The 25,019-nt window shown below is 39.3% G+C and overlaps 1 protein-coding gene across 2 annotated transcripts; it reads left to right on the top strand.

Moving 5' to 3' along the window:
- Nucleotides 1-2,717: 2,717 nt before the first annotated feature.
- SLC6A4 (solute carrier family 6 member 4) lies at nt 2,718-24,752 on the top strand. 2 transcript variants are annotated; one of them, XM_010205711.2, is made up of 14 exons: nt 2,718-3,055; nt 9,727-10,338; nt 11,106-11,240; nt 12,037-12,256; nt 12,626-12,764; nt 13,149-13,283; nt 15,147-15,250; nt 15,912-16,039; nt 16,729-16,841; nt 17,631-17,762; nt 18,886-18,985; nt 19,360-19,460; nt 21,057-21,224; nt 21,920-24,752. In XM_010205711.2, exons 2-14 carry the CDS (start codon nt 9,876-9,878, stop codon nt 21,992-21,994), a joined length of 2,013 nt encoding a protein of 670 aa, XP_010204013.1. In that variant the 5' UTR covers nt 2,718-3,055; nt 9,727-9,875; the 3' UTR covers nt 21,995-24,752. The 2 variants fall into 2 exon arrangements, with proteins under 2 accessions (XP_010204013.1, XP_061868046.1); XM_062012062.1 differs by lacking the exon at nt 2,718-3,055 and adding an exon at nt 5,111-5,164.
- Nucleotides 24,753-25,019: the final 267 nt, after the last annotated feature.

Raw genomic sequence — 25,019 nt, 5'->3', positions numbered from 1 at the left:
TACTGTGGGAAAGCTTGCTACAGGTTTAGTCTCTCCACAAAGAAAGCTCTGTGAACCCAGATTACAAAATTATAATCTAAAAAAGATGCCTAGGTTAGAAAAAAAGCCAAACCCAATTCATGCCCCCTGTGCTGCCTCTTCCTTTAGTTTATATCCTTTGCAAACCCTTTAGATTGTTGAGGAACCAGCCAACTAACAGCTTCCTTTTCCAGGTTGCAAACAAAACCAGGTAGTTTTTATGTGATAATTCAGACAGCTCCTCTGACAGGTGGAAAATACTGACAGGTAACATTACAAAAGCCAGTTATCTCAGATTCGATCAAAAGTCAGAAAATAATAACTACAGCTAACTTAGAAAAGGAAGAGGTAGGAGGAGAGGTTATGTGTAGTGCTGGTTTGTAAGTTCTCAGAATCATTTCTCCACCCAAATGTTCTCTCTAAACAGAATCAGTGGAAATAGCAAAACCTCTCTAAAGCCCATTTAACTCCCAGATGTATATCCCAGCACAGCCAGCTTAGAAAATAGCAGGGAAGACAATGAGAATTTCTTTTATCCCAAAGCCAATTGTAATAACTTCTAAGTGCAGTCTGATTCCTAACTAAGCAAAAGAGGGGAACAAATGTTTTAGGATTTGTTTGGTTTGTGTTATTTGGAAGATTGTCCCTATCCTCTTATTGGCAGTGAATCAGAGACATGCTTGCAGAATTATTATTAATCTTTTAGTACAGCTGGTACTACTGGTATGAGGTAATGTGAGTGATGCTTCCCATTCTTGTGCTGGCATTGGTAACTGGAATCTACAGCTGCTTTATCTGTGGAGAACTGTGGAAGTGTTTGCAGTTACATCTTGTGTCAAGTCCATTTTCTTCATTTGATTTTTTTCATACTTCTCTCAAATCATTAGGATTTTGCCCACTAATGCACAGGCTTCCTGGAATTCTAGAACTGATTCAGTACAGCACCTGAAAGTTTTTCACATACGAGTTAAGTGTCATAAAGCTGCTGAATCTACCCAAAATCTCCAGCCTGTTATTTATATTATGCCCCAAAGGCTCCAGACTGTTTGGCAAGAAATGAACCCGCCCCCAAGCTGCTGCAGAAAACATTAATGGAAAAAAAAATAACCAGCTGAAAAAAAAGGCCAGGATAAGTCATGAAAAGTGGGTTCTTAATATGCTGTCTGTCATGGTACAGCTTTGTATGCCCTACAAAAATAATTAAATGCTGACATTGGGTGCCACTGATGTGAGCAGACGAAAGCAATTTAACTGCAAGTGCTGACCAAGATAAATGGTATGCAATAGTGTTTCAGAACTTGTTAAAAGAGTCTACTATAAGCAGAGACTAAGATGCAGAAAAACCTCAGACAAAGCTCATGATGCCTCTAGAAGTTAAAAAAACTTCCATATAATTATGTAAAGAGCCAAGGGGCCCAAAGTAGAGAACATTTATTTCTTGTAAGAGGGTAGAAAAAGTGATTGTGGAAAATCCATTCCAGCAGTGGAGAGCTGGAAATCTGTGTGGAAGGGAAGGCACAAATTCCTCATACCATCTGTCTTCCCACCTCCTGAGAAGGAAAACGCTGCTCATCCATAGATGGGAATTTACACATTCAAACACTGTACTCCAACCTTTGCAAAGGTTTAGTGAGGGAGGGACTATAATATCTGTCTTTGCAAACCTTTCAGAATATGACAAAACAGGGGAAAGGCTGTGAATGATTACAATAAGCAAGGACACTTGTGGGGTTATTTTGCTGTCCACGGCTAAGTGGAGATTAATACCACCAAAGCTGTTTATTTTGGACAGAAGAGTACAGGAGGGGAATTCAGCATGGCAGAAGATGTGAGATATTGCTCCTTTCACTGAAAGAACAATGACTGTAGTACAAGTGACAGCAAGAAGCTTATTTTGAGAAAACAGTTGTAATACACTGCCCACAAGAATTAATGTGAAAACAAAAATGATTTTAATACGTGTCTCCCTGCCGTTTCTGTTGCAATTCCCGAGAGATCCTTGAGATGGTGCCAACGACACACTGCTGACCGGCTGCTGCTCTGGTGAGGGGACCAGAAGACAGAAAAACCAAAGTGCTAATTATATCCCTATGCTTTTCAGTTTTCAGAGTTTATTTTATTTTCAATTGTTTGGAACAAGTCTCTGAAAACTGGCAAACTTACAGCAAAAGTGCTGTGACTCTCGAACAATTGGCTATTCTTATTTGTCCCTATTCTGGTTTTCCACTGTTTTTGTTTATCAAATCTGCCACCTACACTACGGCACTATTTCATGGACCTGTGATTTATTACTTTTTATAAACAAATATGAAAGTCTAGGAATGAAGAGATCCTGGATGGAAAAAAGCCGGAGAAAAAGCATGTGTCAGAGGCTGAGTGAGGTATTTTAAATAGTGGTAGGAAGAAAGGAAATTACTTGTTGAGCATTTACTGAAGCAGCAAAATGCTTTTAAAGAAAGCATGCTTAATCAAAAGAAGTATTCAGCACTAGAAAACACTCTTTTCAAGCCCTTTTATTGTGATTATATCCCAGACCTTCCCATCTTTTTGTAATCTACAGACACACCTGCAAATTTGTGATTTACTGACTCCCTCAAAACTTCCATCCTGTTTGTTGTCTCCATCATCATCATCATCACCACCACCCTGTTATTTATAGCTGTACTAACAGCCAGCAAAACAGTGCCTTTCCAGAAAAGCTTCCCTCTGTCTCGCCCTGCCTTCATTGGATCCTGCTCTTTTGAACTGATCAGCACAGACAACTGTAGCCACCCACCTCTAGGAGGAAAACTGAGCTGCAGCCCTCGTGAAACATAAAGTTTATTTGACTAAAGTGACGCAAAAATTCTTAAAGAGCTCTTTGGCAGCACATTATCTGGAAATCAGACCATGTGAGGGGGATTGGTGTACAAAAACCTCCCCAAGATGCTGAGTTGCCCACAGGCTGAGTGCCGGAGACTCTGAAGTAAATGTGGGTGAAGGTTACTCGAGCTTGGATAACTCCAAGGAAAACACTTCAAACCCATCCGAAAGACAGGTACTTTGTAATTTTGTTTTTAACATGCTGGTATCTAAAGTACTTTATGAACTGTAGACAGAATCCTAGACAACTGTCTCCAGAGCCTACCTTCTGAAGAAAGCAGACACTGGAGGTTCATTAACTTGCACTCCTCTTTGCCTCTTTCAACAGTTACAAAACCTGAATTCCTAATGATAGTTTCAAATATATTTTGTTTCTTTTTAAATTAACTTTTAAGGTCTTCTAGAACACTGAGGAAATGTACATATAACATAGCTTTATGGGGGAGAAATACACTTGATTTTTTGTGAAAGCTCATTTTGGCTTTTTAAAATTGTAATGCTTTTTCTTGCTCTTCTGATGTTACATGTTCTACTCTCTCTTGTTCAGGCACTTGCCCAGCAATTATGAATGCTGGGAGTCAAATGTCTGTAGCAGAACATGTTATGACAATCCAACGTTAGACTTTTTGGCAGTCTGTGTAATTGCATTATGAATGTAAAGTTTATTTAACATTTACAAGCAAGCATGAAGCTATAAGGAAAAATAAAGCAGCAGAATCTGAAGGAAAAAACCCCCTCAATGCAAACTGCTATTTTTTAAAGGGCAAAGTAAGCTTTATTAACCATATTAAGTATATTATAAAAGGTAAACTGTTCCAGCACAGTAAATTACCTAACTCAATGGGACAGATTTATTATAAGTAATAAATCCAAAGAGGATGTCATGTATATATATATGTATAGTCAATCATGTTTATTGCTGAAACCAACTGGCTTGCTGGGTTAGTTTGCTAAGTAATATGGAAGTTTAAGTGAGGAATGCAATGTAATTGAGTACATAAATAGTCATGGAAAACATGTTTTGATGTGTTGAGAAAGCCTGGGGAGAAAAAGATTGTATATCTAATGGATCTGGATTCTTGGACACGTTGGGGATTTTTTTTAATATGGGTTGTTAGCTGTCAGGTATTTTACCAGGGAAGGGCTGGTACACTTAGGCTTTGTCTTCTGGTGCTGGATTGACCATAATTTTTTTGGAGAGTGCTTTGTAAACTTGGCATATTGCAAATGACTGACGTGGGTCCATTTTCTAATTGGGCACGGTGTGATGAATTGCAACAGGTTATAGAAATTAGGAAAAACTGCCCCCAAACTGGAATTTAATAAACCCCCTAAATTATTCCCACACATGGAAATGTGCAGAGTATTTAAGCTCTTCCCTGCTTTCCTCTGTGAAAATACAAACCACTGAGTTTTCATTAAGAACAGTATTAAGAGTGTAAAGAAACGTTCATTCTGTATCCTGGTGTCCTTTCTGACACTAATGTTTTAACTTTTTTCCAAACCTGTATTTCTGTAGCTCTGTTGATCTGGCAATCTGTATCTTACAGAATGTATACAATGTAATGAAGCCCATCTATGGGATAATTGTTTCATAAAGAACTTAAATAGAACTAGGGGGCTGAATAAAGGGGCTGTAATTTGGAGACAGTCATTACCAAGGCTCCCTCAAAGAAACATCATCTGGAAACAATGGTGACTGTTTCTTTACTTTCTTTAGATAAAGATGTCACACACATAAGTGTTTGCATTCTGGCATGTAGGTGCAGCCTGTCTTTGACTTGAGTCTGCGAACAGGTCCTTACTTGAAACACTGTGCCTGTTAATTTGCCTGTGCAGAGTTCTGTTAAGGAACAGTGCTCTATTTATTTGGTGATATTTGCTGTGTTACGTATCTTCAAGTTTATATAAATAAACTGAGGAAGAGTACAAAAGGAACATCATCCCCTCTCAGCTTATCTGTTTCCTTGCACTACATATGGACACTCTCAAGCCATAAAATGCATTTTCTCCCCCCCACCTCCCAGTACTTCAAATGTCTGTCATCAGTTTGGCAGCATTCCCAGTACCACACCGTGTCTGTTTTCTCAGCAAATTTTTAAAGGTAAAATCTCTCTTTCCTGATGACTTTTTAATTTCAGACTGAAGCATGGACAAGATTATGGCATAAAACTCAAAGTACAGGTTTATATACCCTCAATACTATTCTTTCAGATATTTAGCCTTATCTGGGAGTACATGAGTTAACAGGAGGGAGCTCACTACTTGTGCCATTCTTACTTTGGTAAGTAGCCTTTTATTCTCCCAGAAGGGCCATTGTCTCAGTGGGACTACTTGTTGAGCACAGTTCTACTCTCTTTTACTAAGAATGTGAGCAAGCCCTTGGAGAACTGCAGATATTCATATATAGGATCCATTTCATCATCTACACACTGCAAGTTTCTGATAAAATGCTCATAATGCCCACAAAAGCCTCTCAAAAGGAAGAATATGAGATTCTCACTGTCATCCAGATCATGTACTTCCCTTTCTGTTCACAAAGACAGGCTAGGACCATATGAGGAGATACAGGTGAAGACTGGTACCTAGAAACATCCAGGTATGTGGCTGTTGGAGGGTGACGGTTGATTTGTGGCTTGGAGGTGAGGACAGCACCTACAAACAAGGCAGCCTTTCCTATGAGGGATAGTGTCTTCTGTCTTGTCTTACAAATTTCTCACTTGATTTCCTAGATAATTTCCTTGGATTCTTTCCATTTCCATACAACTGCACCTTCATTACAGGTGTAATACACAGTCAAGCTGCTACATCATTTTAACAACCTTAAATACTTTGTGATAGAAGTGAGATTCTGGTGAAGTTAACAGCAATCATCTCAGTGATTCTGCTTGCCAACACTATAGGCTAAATTTTTGTTTAAGAGTTTAAAGTACCTTAATTCTTTACAGTGCTAGCACCTAAGTGGACAGGAGCAGGGCTGATGGTGCAGCAGCGTGAGCGACAGCGGTACAGGAATGCAGCTGGAGCTCAGTGACTGGCTGCTGCTGCAGCAAGCATTGGTTTCTAAAATTAGCACATGAAAAATATATGCAAATTTACCAATTTCACAACTGTGCAACGTTAAAATGTATTTGATCATTTGGAGACAAGTCATGACTTCTGTAGTTCATGCAGACTGAGCCTCAACAAGCCTTGTGTTGAGGAATTCAGGAAGTCAGTGCTGCCCCACCTCAAATAAAAGTATTCTCCAGGTGATTTGAAGCATTAAGATTTGCCTCCCTTGCAGCATCTGGTATTTGCTACACTTCAACTTAATTGTTTAATCTCCTAGACACATTAAAGTCATTTTTCTCCTTAAGAAAAAATACAGAGAACAGGAAAATCCCTTTGTTTTCAAGTGCTGGAAAGATTCGGTTTACTACACGGCCGAGGATTCAGGGGAGGGATTCCCACACTGCCACGAGAGGTCACTGCGTGCCTCCAGAAATACCCACAGCACGGCACATGGGTTGTGCAGCTCCCTGCTCAGGAAGGATCTGGCCCCGGGACAGGGATGCTCCTTGGGGACTCAATGATGGAGGCAAAGGAGTTGGTTTTGTGCATCAAGAGACATACAGGGCTTTTACATCTAAGAGTGCTGGTTCAAGGTGAGCTCTGTGTTGCAGTAACTAAAAATTATCATTTCATTACTATTTGGCTTATGTGAACTGTGTTGGTGGCTTCAGTCAAGCTTGTGGAAACACACTACCCACTGTTTTGTTATCCAGCAGCCAAGCAGGGAATGGTTGCAGAGGATGTGCTGCTCGTGACAGGGTGCTTGCCCAAGAGCTGAGGGTCACTCCTCTTTAGTCACTCTTTGCGAAAGGAGGAGAGTGATTTGATTTACAGGGCTGGCAGCTCAGCACGTTCCACGTGCTCCTGGACAGCTCAGTGTTACGGAGATGAAAACTGCACTTGAGAATAATCTCTGCTTAGAGCCACTGGAGAAAGAAAAGGCACAAAGGGCCTCTCAAAGGAGCAAAGTCATGTCTACAAAACAGAGATCGAAACCAAGGGAAGGCACAGCTAGCTTGCTTTTTTTTCCTCCCATAGCTATTTATACTGGTGATAAGAAGCCAGTGTGTATTTATGTAAGAGCAACCTTTGCAACAGATCTGATTGAAAATAGGTAATAAACTGCCATTTCTTATATCACTGACTGTTGTCATTCTAGTGCCTGTAACTACTGAGACGTCGGTTCACAGAGATGAAGTAGAGGCTGAGGTGGGCAAAATCCTTTATTATCAGCATCATTTTCCCCTGCATATCTTCCCTAGTGGTGCTTGCATATTTCCTAGCCCCAAGAGCTTGTTTCTGCAGCTGGTTACAGTGTTTGTAGCAGTTAAAATTCCCTCAGATATTTTTGCCTTGCATTGTAACAAGCAAGGGGAGTACATTCTCCCACAGTTTTTTACAGCATAATGAAATCTTCTCATTCTCTAACTGTTCTGTTTTCATGTGCCAACTATGCCAGTGGGAACACCACGGCTAGCTGTGGAGTTCAGAACTCCAGAGATTTCCCAGGGCAGCTGACTGTGATTCTCTTTCAGAAAGGAATAGTTTAAATTCCAGCTGAAGCCCCTGAAAGTTCACACATCATTTTGCATACTTGAGGCTCACACTACAGAAAATGCTACCAAAATATTGCAAATAATGTGGTTAATTTTTTTTCCCTGTGGTCTGCAGAGGGCCAGGAGCTTAGATCTGGATAAGACAATTATCCTGATTGTCACAGATCTGGGAAACCAACAATACATTCAATGACTTCTCCTCAGTAAAGAAAGTGCTGAGAAATATCTATGTGCAGAAAGAAAGTGTTTTGCAAATGCAGTAAGAGTTTAAGTCTCAGCTATGGAAAAATTAGTCTCATGAGATAATGCAGCTAAATCAACATCCTTTACTGCTTTCCCATTTATGAGTAAGAGGTGTAAAGTCCAGAAGGGCTCAGGTTACTTTTCCATATTCCTACCTTTTATTTACCATGTTCTACACAAGGGGAAGCTTGGCTGTGGCCTTTCCTAGGATTTTTATGTTGCCATCAGTGGATGTTTTCATCTACACAAGCTCTTTTGGGACATTTGGAAGGTTTTGGACTCCAAAGACATTCCGGTTTTATAGTCTTGACTGCTCTTTACTGTAGTGTTTTTATCTGGAACTCTGAAGATGTTTCAGTCTTTGTGGATGATTAACTAATGGTAGCAAAGTACTGCTCTGGTAAGAATTCAGCATTCATGATGCACTGCTTGCTATATGATGAAAGGAACATTACCTGGATAAAGACAGAATGTAGGCCTGAAGAGCTAGAGATTTCTGAAAGCTGTAACAATGCCTTCAAGTAACTTCTATCTCATATCTGCTGTTTACTCTGGAGCTCAATAACTTTCTTTCACTTTCTGCTGGCACTGGTAAATGTATAGGGAGAGGTTCAACAAACTGTCTTTGAACGAGGATAAAAACCTTGAGTTTTAATAACTCTGGCAATGAGCAAATTCTAGCAATGAGCAAATAATATCCCTTCTCTGCTTCAGTTTTTCCAGCAGTTAGAAGGGAAATAATGCTGATGCTTCTGTTAGGATGTGACAATGATACTGTGGTAAAATGCTTTGAAAAGGAGAAAAATAATTAATCTGTAGTTGCATCATGTAGATGGTGTAACACTGTGCTACCTGTCAAGCAAGATTACTACCCCAGAGAATTTACAGCACAGAGAATCAGCTCCTGTTTGAAGATTCTCATGAGTAAAGGTAGCCAGGCATTTACATTACCTGAGCAAATGAGCAGAAAACAAAAAATGACCTACTGAATCACAATTCTTTTTCTGTTCTTTCTGCTCTGAAGGAAAAGTTAATTGGTTTATACTTTTTCTTTATTTCAGGATGGTTTATTTTCACTGGATTATGCTTGTAGCACATATGAAGAGGGCAGGTAAAGCCAGGGATTCTCCCAATGCCTGTTTTTTTGCTGGCAGGGACAAGTAGCAGAGGAGTAAAGCCCACTGCCTCTGGGGCTGCAACCACAGTGTTAGCAGATCCAAATAGATGGAAGATGCTTTTATGTCTCCAAGGAGTTAAAACAGTGGATGAGTTTTGTCCTTTAAGCTCACACGTCAGTTCTCACTCAAAACAATCAAACTGAAGTTTCCTGATTTTTTTTCCTTGTTATTAGTGTTGAGTTGATGCAAAACCACTGATATTTAAATATATTTTCTAAACCTTTGTTTAAGGCTTCTAGTTCTGCTGCTGAACAGCTGAACAGCAGACACCACAGGATTTCTGAATATCGGAATACCATATCATGGTCATGAAATGTAATTTGTGTATCCATTGTTATCTCATATTTGTTAAATTAATCCTTTTCCCTTCACGCTGGGTGTATCTAGAAATTGCCAGTAGAAATCACAGGATGAACTTAGGAAAATACAAGCCACACTAAACTCTGCCCTTGTTTTTGTGGGAGTCCCACAACCTCCCTGTGTGTGAAACCAGTATTTAAAGGGAGACTGTGGTACCAGATAACAACAGGTCTGTGACAGCCTGTGAGTTGTCCAACAATGCACAAAGTCCAGCAAACCTGCCTGAATGGTTATAAGCCAGGTACACCAACTTCTGAAATAGAAGAGCATGAGTGCTTCCTTCCTTCCTCTGTACAAAGTCCTGAATGGATTATCTACTACATGATTCACTTTGCATGCTGTGATGGTTAATTACTTCCAAAATATTTTAATCACGGAGTCTGTCAGATATAACTTGCAAGTTACCACCATCAGTAAGTCCTGTAATGGATTTTTAACTATTTTCCATTTCTTAGATGGTGTTTGTGCCTTGAATCTGATGGATTTAAATATGGAAAAGGAATTCTAAAAGCCTGGGAATACACTGGGAAGAAAAGCTTGGGAAGACAAGCTTCAACAGGACTCTGCTGCTGTCTGCAAGTGATCAGAACAAATCTCAGTAAAAATGGAAAAAAAGGCAACAAGAAATGAGACTGAGCCTCTGACTTCCAAGACAGAAGTCTCAGACTGTAAGGAAGAAGAAGATTGTAAAGAGAATGGACTTCTGGTCAAGAACCCTAAATCTGCCCTACGGCTAGTGGAGGATGGCAGTAAAGTCCATCCCAGACAGGGAGATAAAGGGGAGGCAGCTCAGATCTCAAATGGTTATTCAGGGGGTCAGAGCTCTGTTCCCTGCAACGGCATGGGAGAGGTGGAAGACGCCCAGAGCACCGCCCCAGCAGCCACAACCACCACTACAACCACTACTTCCACCACCTGTGGAGCAGAAGGCCAGCAGCAGCTGATGGAGCTGGAAGACAGAGAGACCTGGAGTAAAAAAGTGGACTTTCTACTCTCTGTTATTGGATATGCAGTGGATCTGGGAAATGTGTGGAGATTTCCTTATATATGCTACCAAAACGGAGGAGGTCAGTGATTAGTTCTGTGTGCTGTTCCTTAAAGCTGAACTTCCTTGCTTAGAAATGGATGTGGTTTATTTATTTAGAAAGAAATGGCTTATTTTAATATCATATATAACAAATCACCACAAGGAAATTATTTACTTTTCAAGCAGACTGGAAAACCTAAATACTGAGATAGGAGAACTAGATACATTAAGATCAAAGAAAAACTATTTAGCAAAATCTAAAAAACCAGTACAACTAGAAACTGAGAGCCAGTCAGGGGCAGAACCACCTTCCAAATGAAAAAGACTCAATCCCTGCCCCAGGGAGCATGTTTTAAAATCAGATAAATATCATCTCAAAACCAACACATCAGGAATGTTAAGTCTTTGACTCAATGACATATCAGCTACAATCAAAATCTATTCAAGGAGATCTTGGAAAGGATTTTTGTCTCCCTAATGTAACAAAGACATTTTACTGAAGAAATTAATTATTTTATCTGTAGCCCATCTCACAGCCAGTAGAGGCTTGTAGCCAGTACAGTTTTGGTGAATCCTCTGTATGCTTGTGACAGAAATGTGAAAAGTTTGGCCGGAGTGTGGCTTTGTATTCACACTGCCAAGTAGTTGCTCTTATGAGAAATACCATGGTAATTCAGTGTGACACACTGGCTAGGGAGGGGATATGCATTTTCTCTGTAGGATAAAGGCAAGTGTTGTTGATGCAACTGGTACTGTTGGAAAACAAGTCCTGTGAAAAGTTACTATCATCTACTTTATTTCTTGCAGGAGCATTCCTCATTCCTTACACAATTATGGCCATCTTTGGAGGGATTCCTCTCTTCTATATGGAACTAGCACTAGGACAGTACCACAGGAATGGGTGTATTTCAATTTGGAGAAAAATATGTCCTATATTCAAAGGTAAAGAAATGAAATGGAACATTACTAGGAACTTCCTGAATATCTGAAAGATTTTCTATAAGGGTGAAATTTCTGGGAAAAAAAATCTCATCAAACAAATTCTGGCTTGTGCTACACAAGATTTTGGCTTTCCAAAGCAAGCTTTCCTAAAACTTCATGTAGAGCTGCAGGTATCTGTGTGTACTGTCACACACACGCAAGATGTGTGATTATTAAATTGATCAGAGAGAGGCCAGTCCCCTTTCTCTGACAATATATTAAAAAAACCCTCAAACCCAAAATGTAATTAACAATATCACTGAATCCAAAGCAAAATCAAAAATAGGAGAGAATAAAGATCTACTATTTATATTATAAAGATATCACAAAGAAATGATTCTCTGTCTTCAGCCTGGTCTGCCATTTGCTATCCTACCACAGAGCCTTTCAGAGGAAAAGGATCCATTCTATATGCTCGTTTACTCTTGCTCCCCGTGTTAACTTATGGTCTTGTCTTTTTGTTCACTGTGAGTGCAAGATGCCTATTTCTAAATTCTATGAATTTAGGAATAGATGAATAAAAACTATATAAGCATGTTCTGTCTCAATTAAGGACGCTTTTTTTGGAATTGGAGCCTGAGTGTTTCTGAAGCCACAAGAAATTCCACTGTTGTAAACACTTGAGAGGGTATGTGTACCTCCTGCAGAGCTGCCTTAGACAGTTACTAATTGTAGTTTATGTGATAACCAATTCCTTCCTTTTTTTTTTGGCCTAAAACTCACACTCACTTAATGTAATTATTTCCTGCCTTACTAGGAATTGGCTTTGCCATCTGTATAATAGATCTTTACGTAGCCTCCTATTACAACACCATTATGGCCTGGGCCTTTTACTACCTCGTATCCTCCTTCACGGCGGAGCTGCCATGGACTAGCTGCACAAATGCTTGGAACACAGGCAACTGCACTAACTACTTCAGCAAGGACAATGTCAGCTGGTCCCTGCACTCCATCTCTCCTGCAGAAGAATTTTATACGTAAGTGCATGTAAGTGAGGACAGTAACATTAGTCAGAACAGTGGAGCATGTAGCAAGCTCTGCTTTGGAGAGGGAGCAGGGGTGTTTATTACTGGTAGCCTTTTCTGAACTACTCAAATAACTGAATACAGGTTACTCTGTATTTACATCAGAGGTTCCCAACCACTGTCAGCTGTCATCACTGATCATTTTCCATCACTGGTGTACTGTTAAAATAAGACTTTTAATCAAAACTAAAAAATGATCCAAAATGACACGACTGAAGCGCACTTACCAAGACCTCAGGACTACCTGTAATGCTCAGACCACAGTATGGGACTGTTCAAAGCATACTTCATAAATATTTGCTTTTTTCTTTCATTTTTCAGACGCCAAGTTCTACAGATACACAGGTCCAATGGGCTGGATGACCTGGGGGGCATTAGCTGGCAACTGACCATCTGTTTATTATTAATCTTCACCATTGTATACTTCAGTATCTGGAAAGGAGTCAAAACATCTGGCAAGGTGAATGTAAAAGCAAGACAAATCAACTTGGTACAGTATAGTATAGTCCAGCAGCGGTTCTAAAAGAGCCAATTCACTTGACAGAGAATTATCTCAAATTGTCTTCATGACAGGGTTTACAGGTTCATGCATCTGGGAAGCATGTACTGTAGAGTGACTGCTACTGTTATCCAAATAGTACATAACAGCAGTAAGCTATGCACTGTTCTCTGGACAAGAATAAACCTGCTAAGAGAAAACATGGGTACAGATGTGCAAAATCCGTGTTTACAGACCTGGGAAGTTCAAATGAAGATGTTACAAATGCTAAGAGCTGTAATAACTCATTATCACCTGTTAGTTTTCTGCCCATGGCAAATGCCATCTTTCTTTTTTCCCTCACAGGTGGTATGGGTGACTGCCACGTTCCCTTACATCATACTCTTTATCCTGCTAGTGAGAGGTGCAACTTTGCCTGGGGCTTGGAGAGGTGTTCTCTACTACCTGAAACCTGACTGGCAGAAACTCCTGGCTACTGAGGTAAAAAACATTATAAAAGGATAGAGGTTTGCTTTAAGCCTATCAGCATGGATGTGCTTCAATGTCTATTTTCAACATAAAGCAGGGTTAAACATATGTCTTAGCATGGACTTAAAAGCCTGACTTCATGCTCTTGTTTAACAGTCATGCTGTTCTTCCCATAATTATAAAGATTCTTTTGAAGATTAGTCCACCATCAGTTTAGCTTGAGCTAATGGTAGAGTTCCCATACAGTGGTTGTGTAGAGTTAGTGATATGATTAGAATGAAAATAAGTGACCAAACAGTTTATCACCAGGAAGATGGGGAACAGCCTGACACAGACTGAGAGGCTATGACTACTGCTACACTGCAACAAAATCCATTACCTATGACAACTACATTGAGCAAACTAAGTCCTAACAAGTGGTCTAGCTGCAGGGTTTTTTGGCTGTGAGGGGGATCATTACACACTTGGGTGGGCTTCTCCATAGCCCAGTGGTGTCCACACTTGCCCGTATTTAAGCAGCGTGGGTTACTAGAGTTGAAACTTCAGATCTCCATCCTGTGACAAGCTTTGGCAGATTACTCCAAAAGAGACTCACTCTCTGTAGCCACCAACCAAAAAACCTAACTCAGTAATGCATGCAAGTGCATGTGGAGAAGGCATAAATCAGTTAGGCCTGCACACACCACCAAGATTTGAAAGGAAAGGAGGGCAGAGGCCAAAACTGAGCTAACCAACAAATCCCAGCCATTCCAGTATGTGATATACAGCCTTGAACTCTGTGGATGAGAAGTAGTCCATCAGGCTCAAGGCTGTGCTTACTTTACTGCCTATGAAAATACCTAGTGAGAAGGGTGATGGAAACATCCCAAAGCAATAAATACCACATATACAAAGATTAAAAATTCTCATGTTTGCAAGTCTGCAGCTGCCCAGCTGATATGGAGAGTTTTGAATGAAAAGGAAATGAAAAGACACCAGTCTCTGATAAAGCAGCATCTCCAATAAGGGACATCTTCTGAAAAAGCAATAAAGGGCATTGATATTGTATTGGTTGTATCTGAAGTAAGGACAGCAGATTGCAATCTGTGTGCTGGACGATGACAGAGCTCTGTCTGTGGATGATACAGGGTGGCCTCACATGATGGAAGAGAATATTAGAAATGAGTTGTAATGAACTCTGTGTTTCAATCAAACAAGGATAAATGAATGAGGACTTTCACCTTCAGAAAGAGAACTGATATTGTACTTTAAGAACACTACTCATTAAGGCTGTGGCCACTTTTCAAGTACAACAGGCTTTTCATAACAAGAGCATCATACTTGCATCTGTCATGACAACAAAGCTGAACTGAGTCCCAAGGACTACAACTTCATTCACACTGTCAAAGTATTTCCATAATCCTAGGAAAAATCTGGGCAGAGATCAGCTACTACTTAGCCTGGAGGGGACACAATCAAACTTAGGACCATTCTACAGCACAGAGTTTGGAGGAAGATGGGCCAAGCCCACTGCAAAGTCATGGATAGAAAGTTCTCTCTACATTGCAAAACTTGTGTTACATTGATTACAGGAAAATCACTGTGAATTAAGATGCTGTCAGAAGTGAAACTGTCAGTGAGTACTTAGGGTAAACGGATAAAATGAGCACTACATAGACACTAAAATTATAGTGGGTATTTACAGCTCTCACAGATTTACAATAAATGTTTGTATTTCAACATGAACTCCTAACAAAACGTTTGTTAAGCCAGGACCAGGATATAAGCAGACTAATGAAACAGAGTTTTGTTGACCTAAGTGATATTCTGAATATGCCAAACTCATTTCATCTGTTTCATATAATTATTATTTTTTAAATCTTCAATATTTTTCAGGTTTGGGTGGATGCTGCAGCTCAGATTTTCTTCTCCCTTGGTCCAGGTTTTGGGGTCCTGTTGGCTTATGCCAGCTACAACAAATTCCATAACAACTGCTACCAGTGAGTTCTACCTTATTCTTATAAGTAGAATTGAGTTTAAAAATATAACTGTGGGTATTTTTAAAAAAGAAATACAGGGCTGGTGAAAGGCACAGAAGCATAACAGAAATTATTGAAAAAACCTTATAATCTAAACCATTTCTTTTTTGTTGTGCCCACTCTAGAAAGAGAGAATCTCTACCACTTGCAGCAAAGAGTCTAAGACGTAAAAACCTGCCACAACAACCCAGATGAAACCCCTGCCAAACAATTACATTAGAATTACTTAATCTCAGCAGTCAGTTAGGAAATTACTTGAGTCTCTAGCTGAAAGGCAATTTATTTTTGTTTCCTTGTTCTCTCCAAAAATTCTATTTATAACTTGTAAAATAAAATTCCCAATCCTTTACTATTCCTGTGGTAATTCTTATTTTTTAAAAATACCCCAGTATACATCCAACTTCCAATCCTGTGTCAGACTCATGTTGTAGCATCTCTTTGAAGAAGATAAATTAGTCATATGGGGGATTTTTCTTTCTTTCAGATCTGCTGCTTGGTTTTTCACTGTATCCCACTAGTTTTTTAGTAGTTGATCCAGATTATTAACTCACCTCACCTGGTAGTAAACTACCCTTTCTAGCAGATGCCGATTCCCTAATACAAGTTAGGTCTTCTGTTGCAGAGATGCTCTGATTACCAGTACCGTGAACTGCATGACTAGTTTTGTGTCTGGATTTGTCATTTTCACTGTGCTGGGATACATGGCAGAGATGAGGAATGAAGATGTATCTGAGGTTGCCAAAGACACCGGTAAGATAAGTTTTTGTACACAATGCTCAAACTGCTCCTGACAGAACACATTTGTATGTTATCTTCTAGACTGGGAACAGCCCAAATTATGCAAAACGTTTAACATGTAATTCAGAATAGTCACTTACTTTATGATAAGGACACTGTTATAAATGTACAGTACAGCTAAAAATGATTCCATAAAGACAGCCTATATTCATGCTTGAATGCAGCTTCACAGATGTGGCAATTAACTACACACTGCAAAATAGCCTGGGGAGAGTTTTCCCCTCAAAGGCAACATGGGGAAGACTGAGGGGGGATCTCATTAATACTTCAAAAGCTGTATGGCAAGGGGATGGGGCAGCTCTTTTTTCTGTAGCATCCAGTGATAGGACTAGGGGTAATGGGCAAAAGCTGGAACACAAAAAATTCCACTTAAGGAAAAATTTCTTTACTGTTGAGGTGAGGGAGCCCTGGCCCAGGCTGCCCAGGGAGGGTGTGGAGGCTTCTCCTCAGGAGGTTTTCAAAACCTGCCTGGACATGTTCCTGTGTGACCTGACCTAGGTGGACCTGCTTGAGCAGGGGAGTTGGACTAGATCTTTAGAGGTCCCTTTCAACCTCTACCATTCTGTGATTCTATGGTACAGTGAAACAGCCTGTACCAGTACTGTGCTAACAATTATCCTTAATTCTCATTCTATAATCAGGACCCAGCCTTCTCTTTATTACATATGCTGAGGCCATTGCAAACATGCCTGCTTCCACTTTCTTTGCAATCATCTTCTTCCTGATGTTACTCACACTGGGATTAGACAGCACGGTAAGTACACAGTGTGTGAGAGAGCAGACCTCTCAGACATTTAGTGTATGGCCTTATCCTCCCAAACATCAGAAGAAACAGAATTACAAATATTGGACCATCACCAGAGGGTTTAAAGCAGGATTAGGGTTTAAAGCAGGATTGGTATCTCCGTGTGCTTCTATGAGCAACTATTACTCCAATTTTGACCTAAACAGACCTAAATAAAATTAAATGATTTGTTAGTATCATATTGTGACAATTAGTAACAGATCTGGAAACACAACAAAAGCACCTGATTCCCAAACTCCCGGTTGATGCTGCCTTCCAGGCTCCTCCTCTCTTGTAAACTTACAAAGCAATTGCTAAATTCTGCATTTTTTTCATATTAATTGGACTTAAAAGGTGGGAACTGGAGGTGGCCTTCTCAGTAGCATTGCAAAAAGGAGATGTTCTAAAAACTTGCCATATGAGCTTGAGACTGAGAATCAGCTACTCCCAGGAAGGCTAAACTCAGCTGATTTCACAATCTTGGTTCTCCGGAGCCAGCTACTACTTACTGGCATCCTATTGCTTGTAATATAGTACTTCCTCTGGATGGAAGTACTTCCTACAGATACACAAAGACTAAACCCTCACCTTAAAGAGTTTAAAAGTTCTGCAGAAAAAAATCCCAACAATCACACCAACTCTACAGGCAGAATAAAGCACCAGCGTTTCAATGCTTTAAACTTCCTTTAAGCACTGGAACATGCTTTAAAGCAGGTAAAACTGCCCTCTACTTTTCAGTGATTTTTCCATTCTTTCCAGTTTGCAGGACTAGAGGGAGTGATTACTGGAGTACTGGATGAATTCCCACATGTCTGGAGCAAACGCAGGGAATTGTTTGTCCTTGGTCTGATCATCATTTGCTTTTTAGGGTCATTAGCAACCCTGACATTTGTAAGTATTTTACCCATTACTCAGCTTTCCTTACTGGCAGTTTCTTGCAAAGGACAACTTGGAGAAGGCACTATTTTTTTAAGAGTTTCAAGAAACCAGATTAAATCTCCAGCCTGTTTCCTTTATGCATTAGAAAACTATATTTGGAATTAATGTGAACCTCTCACTAAGAAAAGTGTTGCAAAATGATCCTATTGCAATTCATCAAAACTCTAACATGCTCCGCATCATGACGCAGCTGCTGCTCCCCACTGAATGAGTAACCAAACAACCTTCCACATTTTGTATGTGGTTTGCTTCTTGTTCTCAAAAGCTCCCTTTAAAAAAATAACAGGGATTGATATTTTAATTTTCACCATGTTTGAAACTGATTTTGAATTTTACAAACAAGAATTGACAAAAAAATGATCTGCTAGAAAATGCTGCCATTGACTGCTGCTATTCTCCAAAAATTTCTAGCAGTGAATTTCCTTGATCTTCTCATCAAATCAGGTGAGAAACTGTTACCACTCACACCAAATAGCTACAGTGGGACTTGTGCAATTTCATTTTCACAAAAAGCAACACTTGGAATAAGGAATACTGTGATCATAAGGGACAGGGAAAAGATACTTGGCTTTCCTGTTGTGCTTCACTCTACTTGATCATTTATTTGCAACTTCCTTCCCATTTAAAGCATTTGCTGTAAAAGGAGACTCAGTTCCTCTCCAAAACACAATGCTCTCCTCCTTCATGACTCTAGACACCAAATGGAAAGAGAGCAAAGCAGCATCTTAGTTATTTCCTGTTCAGTAACTCTGACTCAAGTTGGAGAAAGAAGATGCAAGAACAAAAGACATGCAAAAAGCCATCCCCTCAACCCTCACCAAACCTCATTTGTTCATTAAAATCCAGCTGGCTCTGCCAACAGATTCAGTTTTAACTTTTCTGCATGGCAGCCCCACTGGTGAAATACATGTCCAGAGAGCAAGCAGATCAGCATGCTCAAGGATTTCCCTGTCAGGAACAGCCACAAAGTGATAGAACTGACTGAAATATCCCTCTGTGAACACCCTGGTCCAGAGGAAGACAATAACAAACAAGAACATTACAAGATTCACTGAGCATTTGATCTCCTCTCTAGGGAGGAGCGTATGTGGTAAAACTGTTTGAAGAATACGCCACTGGCCCAGCTGTCCTGACCGTTGTGTTTCTGGAAGCAGTTGCTGTAGCCTGGTTCTACGGTGGGTAAACTGTCATGTCAACAAACAATACTAACCCAGACTCCTGAGCTTCTGCAGCCTGGCATTTCCTCTGTTTCTGCTGACAAGACCATTGATGCCCCCAGAAAAAAAGTTTACCAAACCTTTTTAGAAACCCACTAAATACCAGATCTATGGGAATCATTAGAAATTGTTATCTGACAGAAGTAATGACAGCTAAAAGTAACAAGAGCTGTAATTCAGAATAATGAAAGATTCAATATAATTAAGAGTTAAAGGAAAAACAGCCTTTCATGATGCACTCTGAGTGTATTTGCTGTGCATACAAAATGCTGCATTTACTTAAGAAAAACTGCTATCTGCTGTCAGCACACTCCTCTCACTTGTCTCCACAGGCATCACCCAGTTCTGCAAGGATGTGAAAGAAATGCTAGGCTTTACCCCAGGCTGGTACTGGCGAGTTTGCTGGGTAGCAATTAGTCCCATCTTCCTTCTGGTGAGTTTTCTTTATAATTTTTGCTTTCCAGCACAAGAACATTCAAATTGACCAAAGCAGCTACTTAGACTTCTAAACATTTAATGACAGAATTCTCTTGTGAAGTTCATTAGTAACAGTTATTACACCAAAAATGCTCCATTAGTGAAAAATCCAATACGGTGCTGCAAGGTCTTGTTACTAAATGACTACTTTAAGGATTTTTGTAGATGACCTAGCTAAATAAGCTCTGAATAACTCCTTCCCTCTACTGAACAAAGTTACTTTGTTTTGTTGCTTTATATTTACCTCAGAAAAATGAAGCAATAAAAGATGATGAAATATACTTCCTGCCTGGGAAGGAAAATGAAGAGAAGTAAATAGCCTGTCTCAGTAACCGCTGACTGACAGCTTTAGAATATTCCACTTAAAATGTACAGCAGTTAATTGCAACCTTTACAAATCTATAAGTCAGAATTGGAAATACTGCCCCAGTGTTTGACTTGGTAGTATTATTGATAACATCTGAATGTAAAGTGTTCATTTCCTGATCCAAAATTAGTTCATGCTATCTTTTATTGTTACTAGCTTTACTGGGAGCAGAGCAGGTCAAGATGGAGTCTGTGAAGCACAGAATGTAGATTTAAGACCTTCAGAGTAAATCTAAAACACTTGTAATGATCAGTGCACAATTAAGAGATGTTATTACTCACAGAAAAAATACAGGGAAAAAAAGCTATAAATAAGTGTTGACACCACAAATAACTTTTATACTGCTGTCCTCTCTGTGATCCTACAACAGAAAAATAAACAGAGGAATCCAGCTCTGGTGATGTGGTTACCAGGCAGAGCTGTTTGTATTCTCTGTGAAAATTGAAGTAGGGAAAGCCCAGAAGGCAGAGGGTTATTTCTATATGGAAATTTTGCCGGTAATCCTGATCTTCTGATCATACTCTGAAAAAAAAGAGAGCCAGAGATCCTTCCAGCAACAGCCACAAATATTCCTGTAGCATTCACCTCAAAGTATTTGTTGTTTCACAAGAAATTTTCAGTCATGAGGGACATGCACAGGAAAATGCTGTTAAGAGCATTAATCCAGCTGACATCAGAATACTATACCCAAACTAGTATTAACATTTGTAAAAGCTACTGAAGTAGGTAAATACTATGGAAAAATATGACAGAAAAGAGAAAATGTGTTGAAAATAAGAGTGAAAAAAAGTTGAATCTGTATTGCTTAAATGTCCAAGTGTGGTCCTGAATTTTCTCTCTAATACTTGTTAGGCAAGAAGCAATACCGTGGTGGGGTGTACCCTAAAGCTCTTTTGAACTTACTGAAGGAAAGTGTGGATATCCAAAAGTGGTTTCAGGGGTTCCTTGGTTTGTTTGTTGATTGTTGTTGGGCTTTCTGTGGTTGGTTGGTTTTTGGTTGTTTGGGTTTTTTTTTCCCTTAAATCCCTACTACTGTTCTTTAGGATTTTATCAGTGTTGACATATGTTTAATACTTCTTGATTCCAACTCCTTTTATTTTTTTGGTTCAATGCTACACTGGGCCACAAAGTTCTCTAAGATGTGTGCCATCAAAATACATCTATTCATACTTTCCTCTTTTTCAGTTCATCACTTGCAGCTTTCTGTCCAACCCTCCTGAGCTACGGCTTTTTGATTATAGCTATCCCTACTGGACCACAGTAGTGGGTTATTGCATAGGAACCTCTTCTATCATCTTCATTCCAATCTACATGGTTTATCGGCTGATTGTCACTCCAGGAACACTGAAGGAGGTATCCATGACACTCTCTTGCTTTTATCTGACTGTAAGAGGACATGATTCCTATAAAGACTATGAATAGATTTTGCTAGGATTATTGCTGTTCTAAGCCAGCTGATAGATAATTGTCTTCTGCCCATTCTGAGTGATTCACACATGTCCCCAGGTCTAAGATGCTGCTGGTACCTTAACATAAAACATTAAATCAAGTACTTTTTTTAAGCTCTAGTGAACTGGAGGCTTTTCCTAGTAACCACACAAGACAGTGGATCATCTGAATGAGTCAGGGGAAGATTGGTTCCCCTGGCTATATCTGTAAGTTTCCTTTCTCTCCTGTACTTCAGATTTCTCTGCCATAATACTGTGGCAGCCTGTGATTAAATTGTTGGTAATTCTTGTAGGTTCACATAAATAACAGCTCAGAAAGAATATGTTCAGTTGGCTCAGGGTATCCAAGTAAACTGCAAAGTCCTAAAGCATTAATATGGCATCTGTCAAGCTGTGATACAAATTATATGTTACAAATAATTAAAAAAGAATGTTGTGTGTTTCCATGGCAGCTTACATCTCTGTGATACTGAGATAACAGAAGCCTGTGACACCCTTGTGTCATAGTTCACCAGTCATATTTTTAAGTTTCTTTCCAAAAAGCTGTCATATATTATCTCTAAAATGAATCAATTTCTAATACCGATTTCTTTCCCACAGCGTATTCTGAAAAGCATCACTCCAGAAACAGCTACAGAGATTCCTTTTGGAGACATCCGCATGAATGCGGTATAGGCTAATCTGTTTCCTGGGGAGAGGAGAGCATCAAATGTACCTTTCCTCATACTCTCCCAACCAAAAAAATAAGTTTCCAGCTGAGACAACAAGTGGAGGAGTTTCTGTGGAGGTTGTGTCATGGACAACGGGCATTTGGCAACATGATGCCTCCAGCACATTAACCCAAGCAATTCAATGAAATCTACAGTGCACTTCCAACCAGACTGAACTGAGAATGAATTCATTCTGGAAACACGAGGATGTCTGTGTGCTTGAGAATACTGCACGTGTGGGCACAGGGGCTGTTGGACAGTGTGCCTGCCTGCATTTGCCACTCTAGGATGAGGATCAGTGGGTAGGAATAGGTGTAGAACCCCGAGTCTGTGGCAGTACTCCTTTATCTTCCTCAATGTGATTGTTCGTACTGGGCAATGTCGTATTTGCTTCTAAGGTTCTAACTGCTTCCGCTGCATTGAAAAATACAAACCATTTCTGATAGCCATACATTACTCAAGTAACACAGAGTTTTATAAATGTGAAAAAACAATAGTGAATTCCCTACATTTGCAGCAGAGTAGAGAGGAAGAGGAAACAATCCTGAGCAGCACTATATACAGCTCTGCGTACATTAGCACCCGCTTTTGGTACCATTATCCTCCTTTTCCTTTCCTGCATTTTGTAGATGGCAAGAGTTTCTATTGTTTTCTGCACAACAAATACTACAAAAACATTTTTTGTAATGTAGGCTTCACCTTCCTTTAGACTTATTCAAGCCACAAAAGCTTGTCACAGGTTACTTGACAAGCATCTAAGTTGCTAGCACTTACTATGCTGTTTTTGTAACTAAGCTATTTACAAAATGAGACAGACAGACCTGACGTGTCAGAGACCTAACACATCCACAGAAACTACAAACCAATATTTTGAGTTCAGGTGCCAAAAAGGGGAACCTTAAATATCCACATCTCTGCTTTGCTTTTCTTTCTTTTTCTAATTTAATTTCAAACTTCTGGCTTTTTCTATACTTTCCTGGAGAACTAAAGTTTAGAACAATCCTTTTGGCTGTTGGACAAAAGTATGCTTTACAAACTATATAAACCTACTTTGAGACTTTATCTGCTCCTCTTCTAATGGGAATGCATTAGGTTTTCACTCTTTTTAACAAGAATTACAGTTCAGCAGGATTGATTTGTCTGTATTAAATTCTGAGGCACTGATATGCTAATTAACTCCCATGCACATATTAACCTTTTTCTATCATATGCACACACATACTCTCCAAATGCATCTGCCCTTCAGGCTGACTGCAGTTGCCAGGTCAGCTGGAGGACAATAGTCCTGCTGCAGTTATGTGGAAGTTTAGGTGAACCTAAATAGGCATCATTTATGTAAAAATATGCATTGTATTTTTATTCTATCACATAGATTATAACAAAAGTAAAATAAAACAGAAGATAAAAGTCTCTTTTGTATCTCACTGTCTACTTCGGTAGTGTACTGCTAAAATTAACAAGGTTATATACGCATCCATAGCAGCAGGCAGTAAGAAATCTACTGAAGAGTTTACACAGGTTTGAAGAACTTGCACCATCACTGCTTTCCTCTAATGTATCATTTGTCTTTTGAAAACATTTTCATCACTTCCACCAAGGTTATTTTCCTTAGGTGTGCAGACACCTCCTGGAGAAACACCTCTTACACCTCAGCTATTGTCTTCGAGTTCACTTTAGGCCTCAAGCCCAACTTCCAATAAGGAAATAACTTAAAGGGATAAGGACTGTTCTTCCAGAACTACAAACAGAAGTTATTTTCTTACTGGAAGTTGAACTTGAGACCTAAAGTATTTCAAGGGACAAGGATTGCCACCAGAAAAACAGAATAAACAGTTACTCATAAGAAATAGTTCTGTAGCTTATTCCTCAAGTAAAACTACTTCCAAAACTGGCTTCATTGAAAGGAAAACAGGAATAGTTTGGGAATTATTTTAACATGAGTCAGCCTTTTAGTTACTAAGTTACCAATCACAAAACCATCAATTTTTTAAACTTAATTTTTGTTAGTTCATGAATTGAAAAAGTACAAAGGAAACGTCAATGTAAGATGAACAAGGTGCCTCTATGTATCAAAGTCTGGGAAATGAATGTTTTCACTCTATAAAAGCTGAACTTGCAAGGCAGTTTAGTCCTCATTATTCTTTTATTACACAGCATACTGATTTGAAGGTTTCCAAATCTTCTTATGATGAGTTCATTTTTTATTATCTCTGCTTTAGCTGAGTGGTTAAAACATTGAGAAATTGATTTCACTCATTTTTATCATTGATTCTTTTTTTCTTCCTTTTTCAAAGCCATAAGGAGACATTTAAAGTAACCAGTATTTATCAGATAGCTCAAGTAGCCATACATTAAAACATTGTACAAAAACTAGTTATATTGATACCAAATGGGCTGCACTGCAATTACAAGTGTTTTGAGGCAAAGAGATTGCTTCTCTTCAGCTCACTTCTGCTTATCTATTACATGAGTATATCCTACCCTCTGTTCTTAACAATGAAAAGGACGTTATGAAACTGGTAAGTTAAGACCATGTTTGCCTTTTAAACAAAGAGAATTAAACTGGAGTTTTAGCTGTACAGAACTAAGTATTCCCTCCAACTTGTACATGATGCACCTCTATTAATTTATGCATCTGTTTAGTTACAAGTGTTGCAAGCTGATTGTAAGTCATCAGTATGTGCCTTGTACTGTAAACTGTTATTGTAATAAATTTAATACTCATAACCCATCTGTAGACATCTCTTGTGCCTCTCATGGGAACAACAAAGAAAAACATGAATTCCAAGAAAAATCAGAACATCTAATCCAGTTTGCTCTATACCAAGAGACTTCTTTGACAAAAAGCAGAGGATTTCCTTTAGTGTCTGAACCTTGGCCTATTGCTTTCATTCTATTTTAACTGAACCATCAATCCACACTACATCTGTTTACACACAACAGCAAAACCAAACGGATACACACTTGGAGTAAGTGCCTAGCTACTTCAT

The sequence above is a fragment of the Colius striatus genome, chromosome 20, assembly GCF_028858725.1.
Source record: "Colius striatus isolate bColStr4 chromosome 20, bColStr4.1.hap1, whole genome shotgun sequence".
NCBI classification, from domain to species: Eukaryota; Metazoa; Chordata; class Aves; order Coliiformes; family Coliidae; genus Colius; species Colius striatus.
Note: the sequence above shows the minus strand (reverse complement) of the source record. Positions and strands in the feature narration are given on the sequence as shown.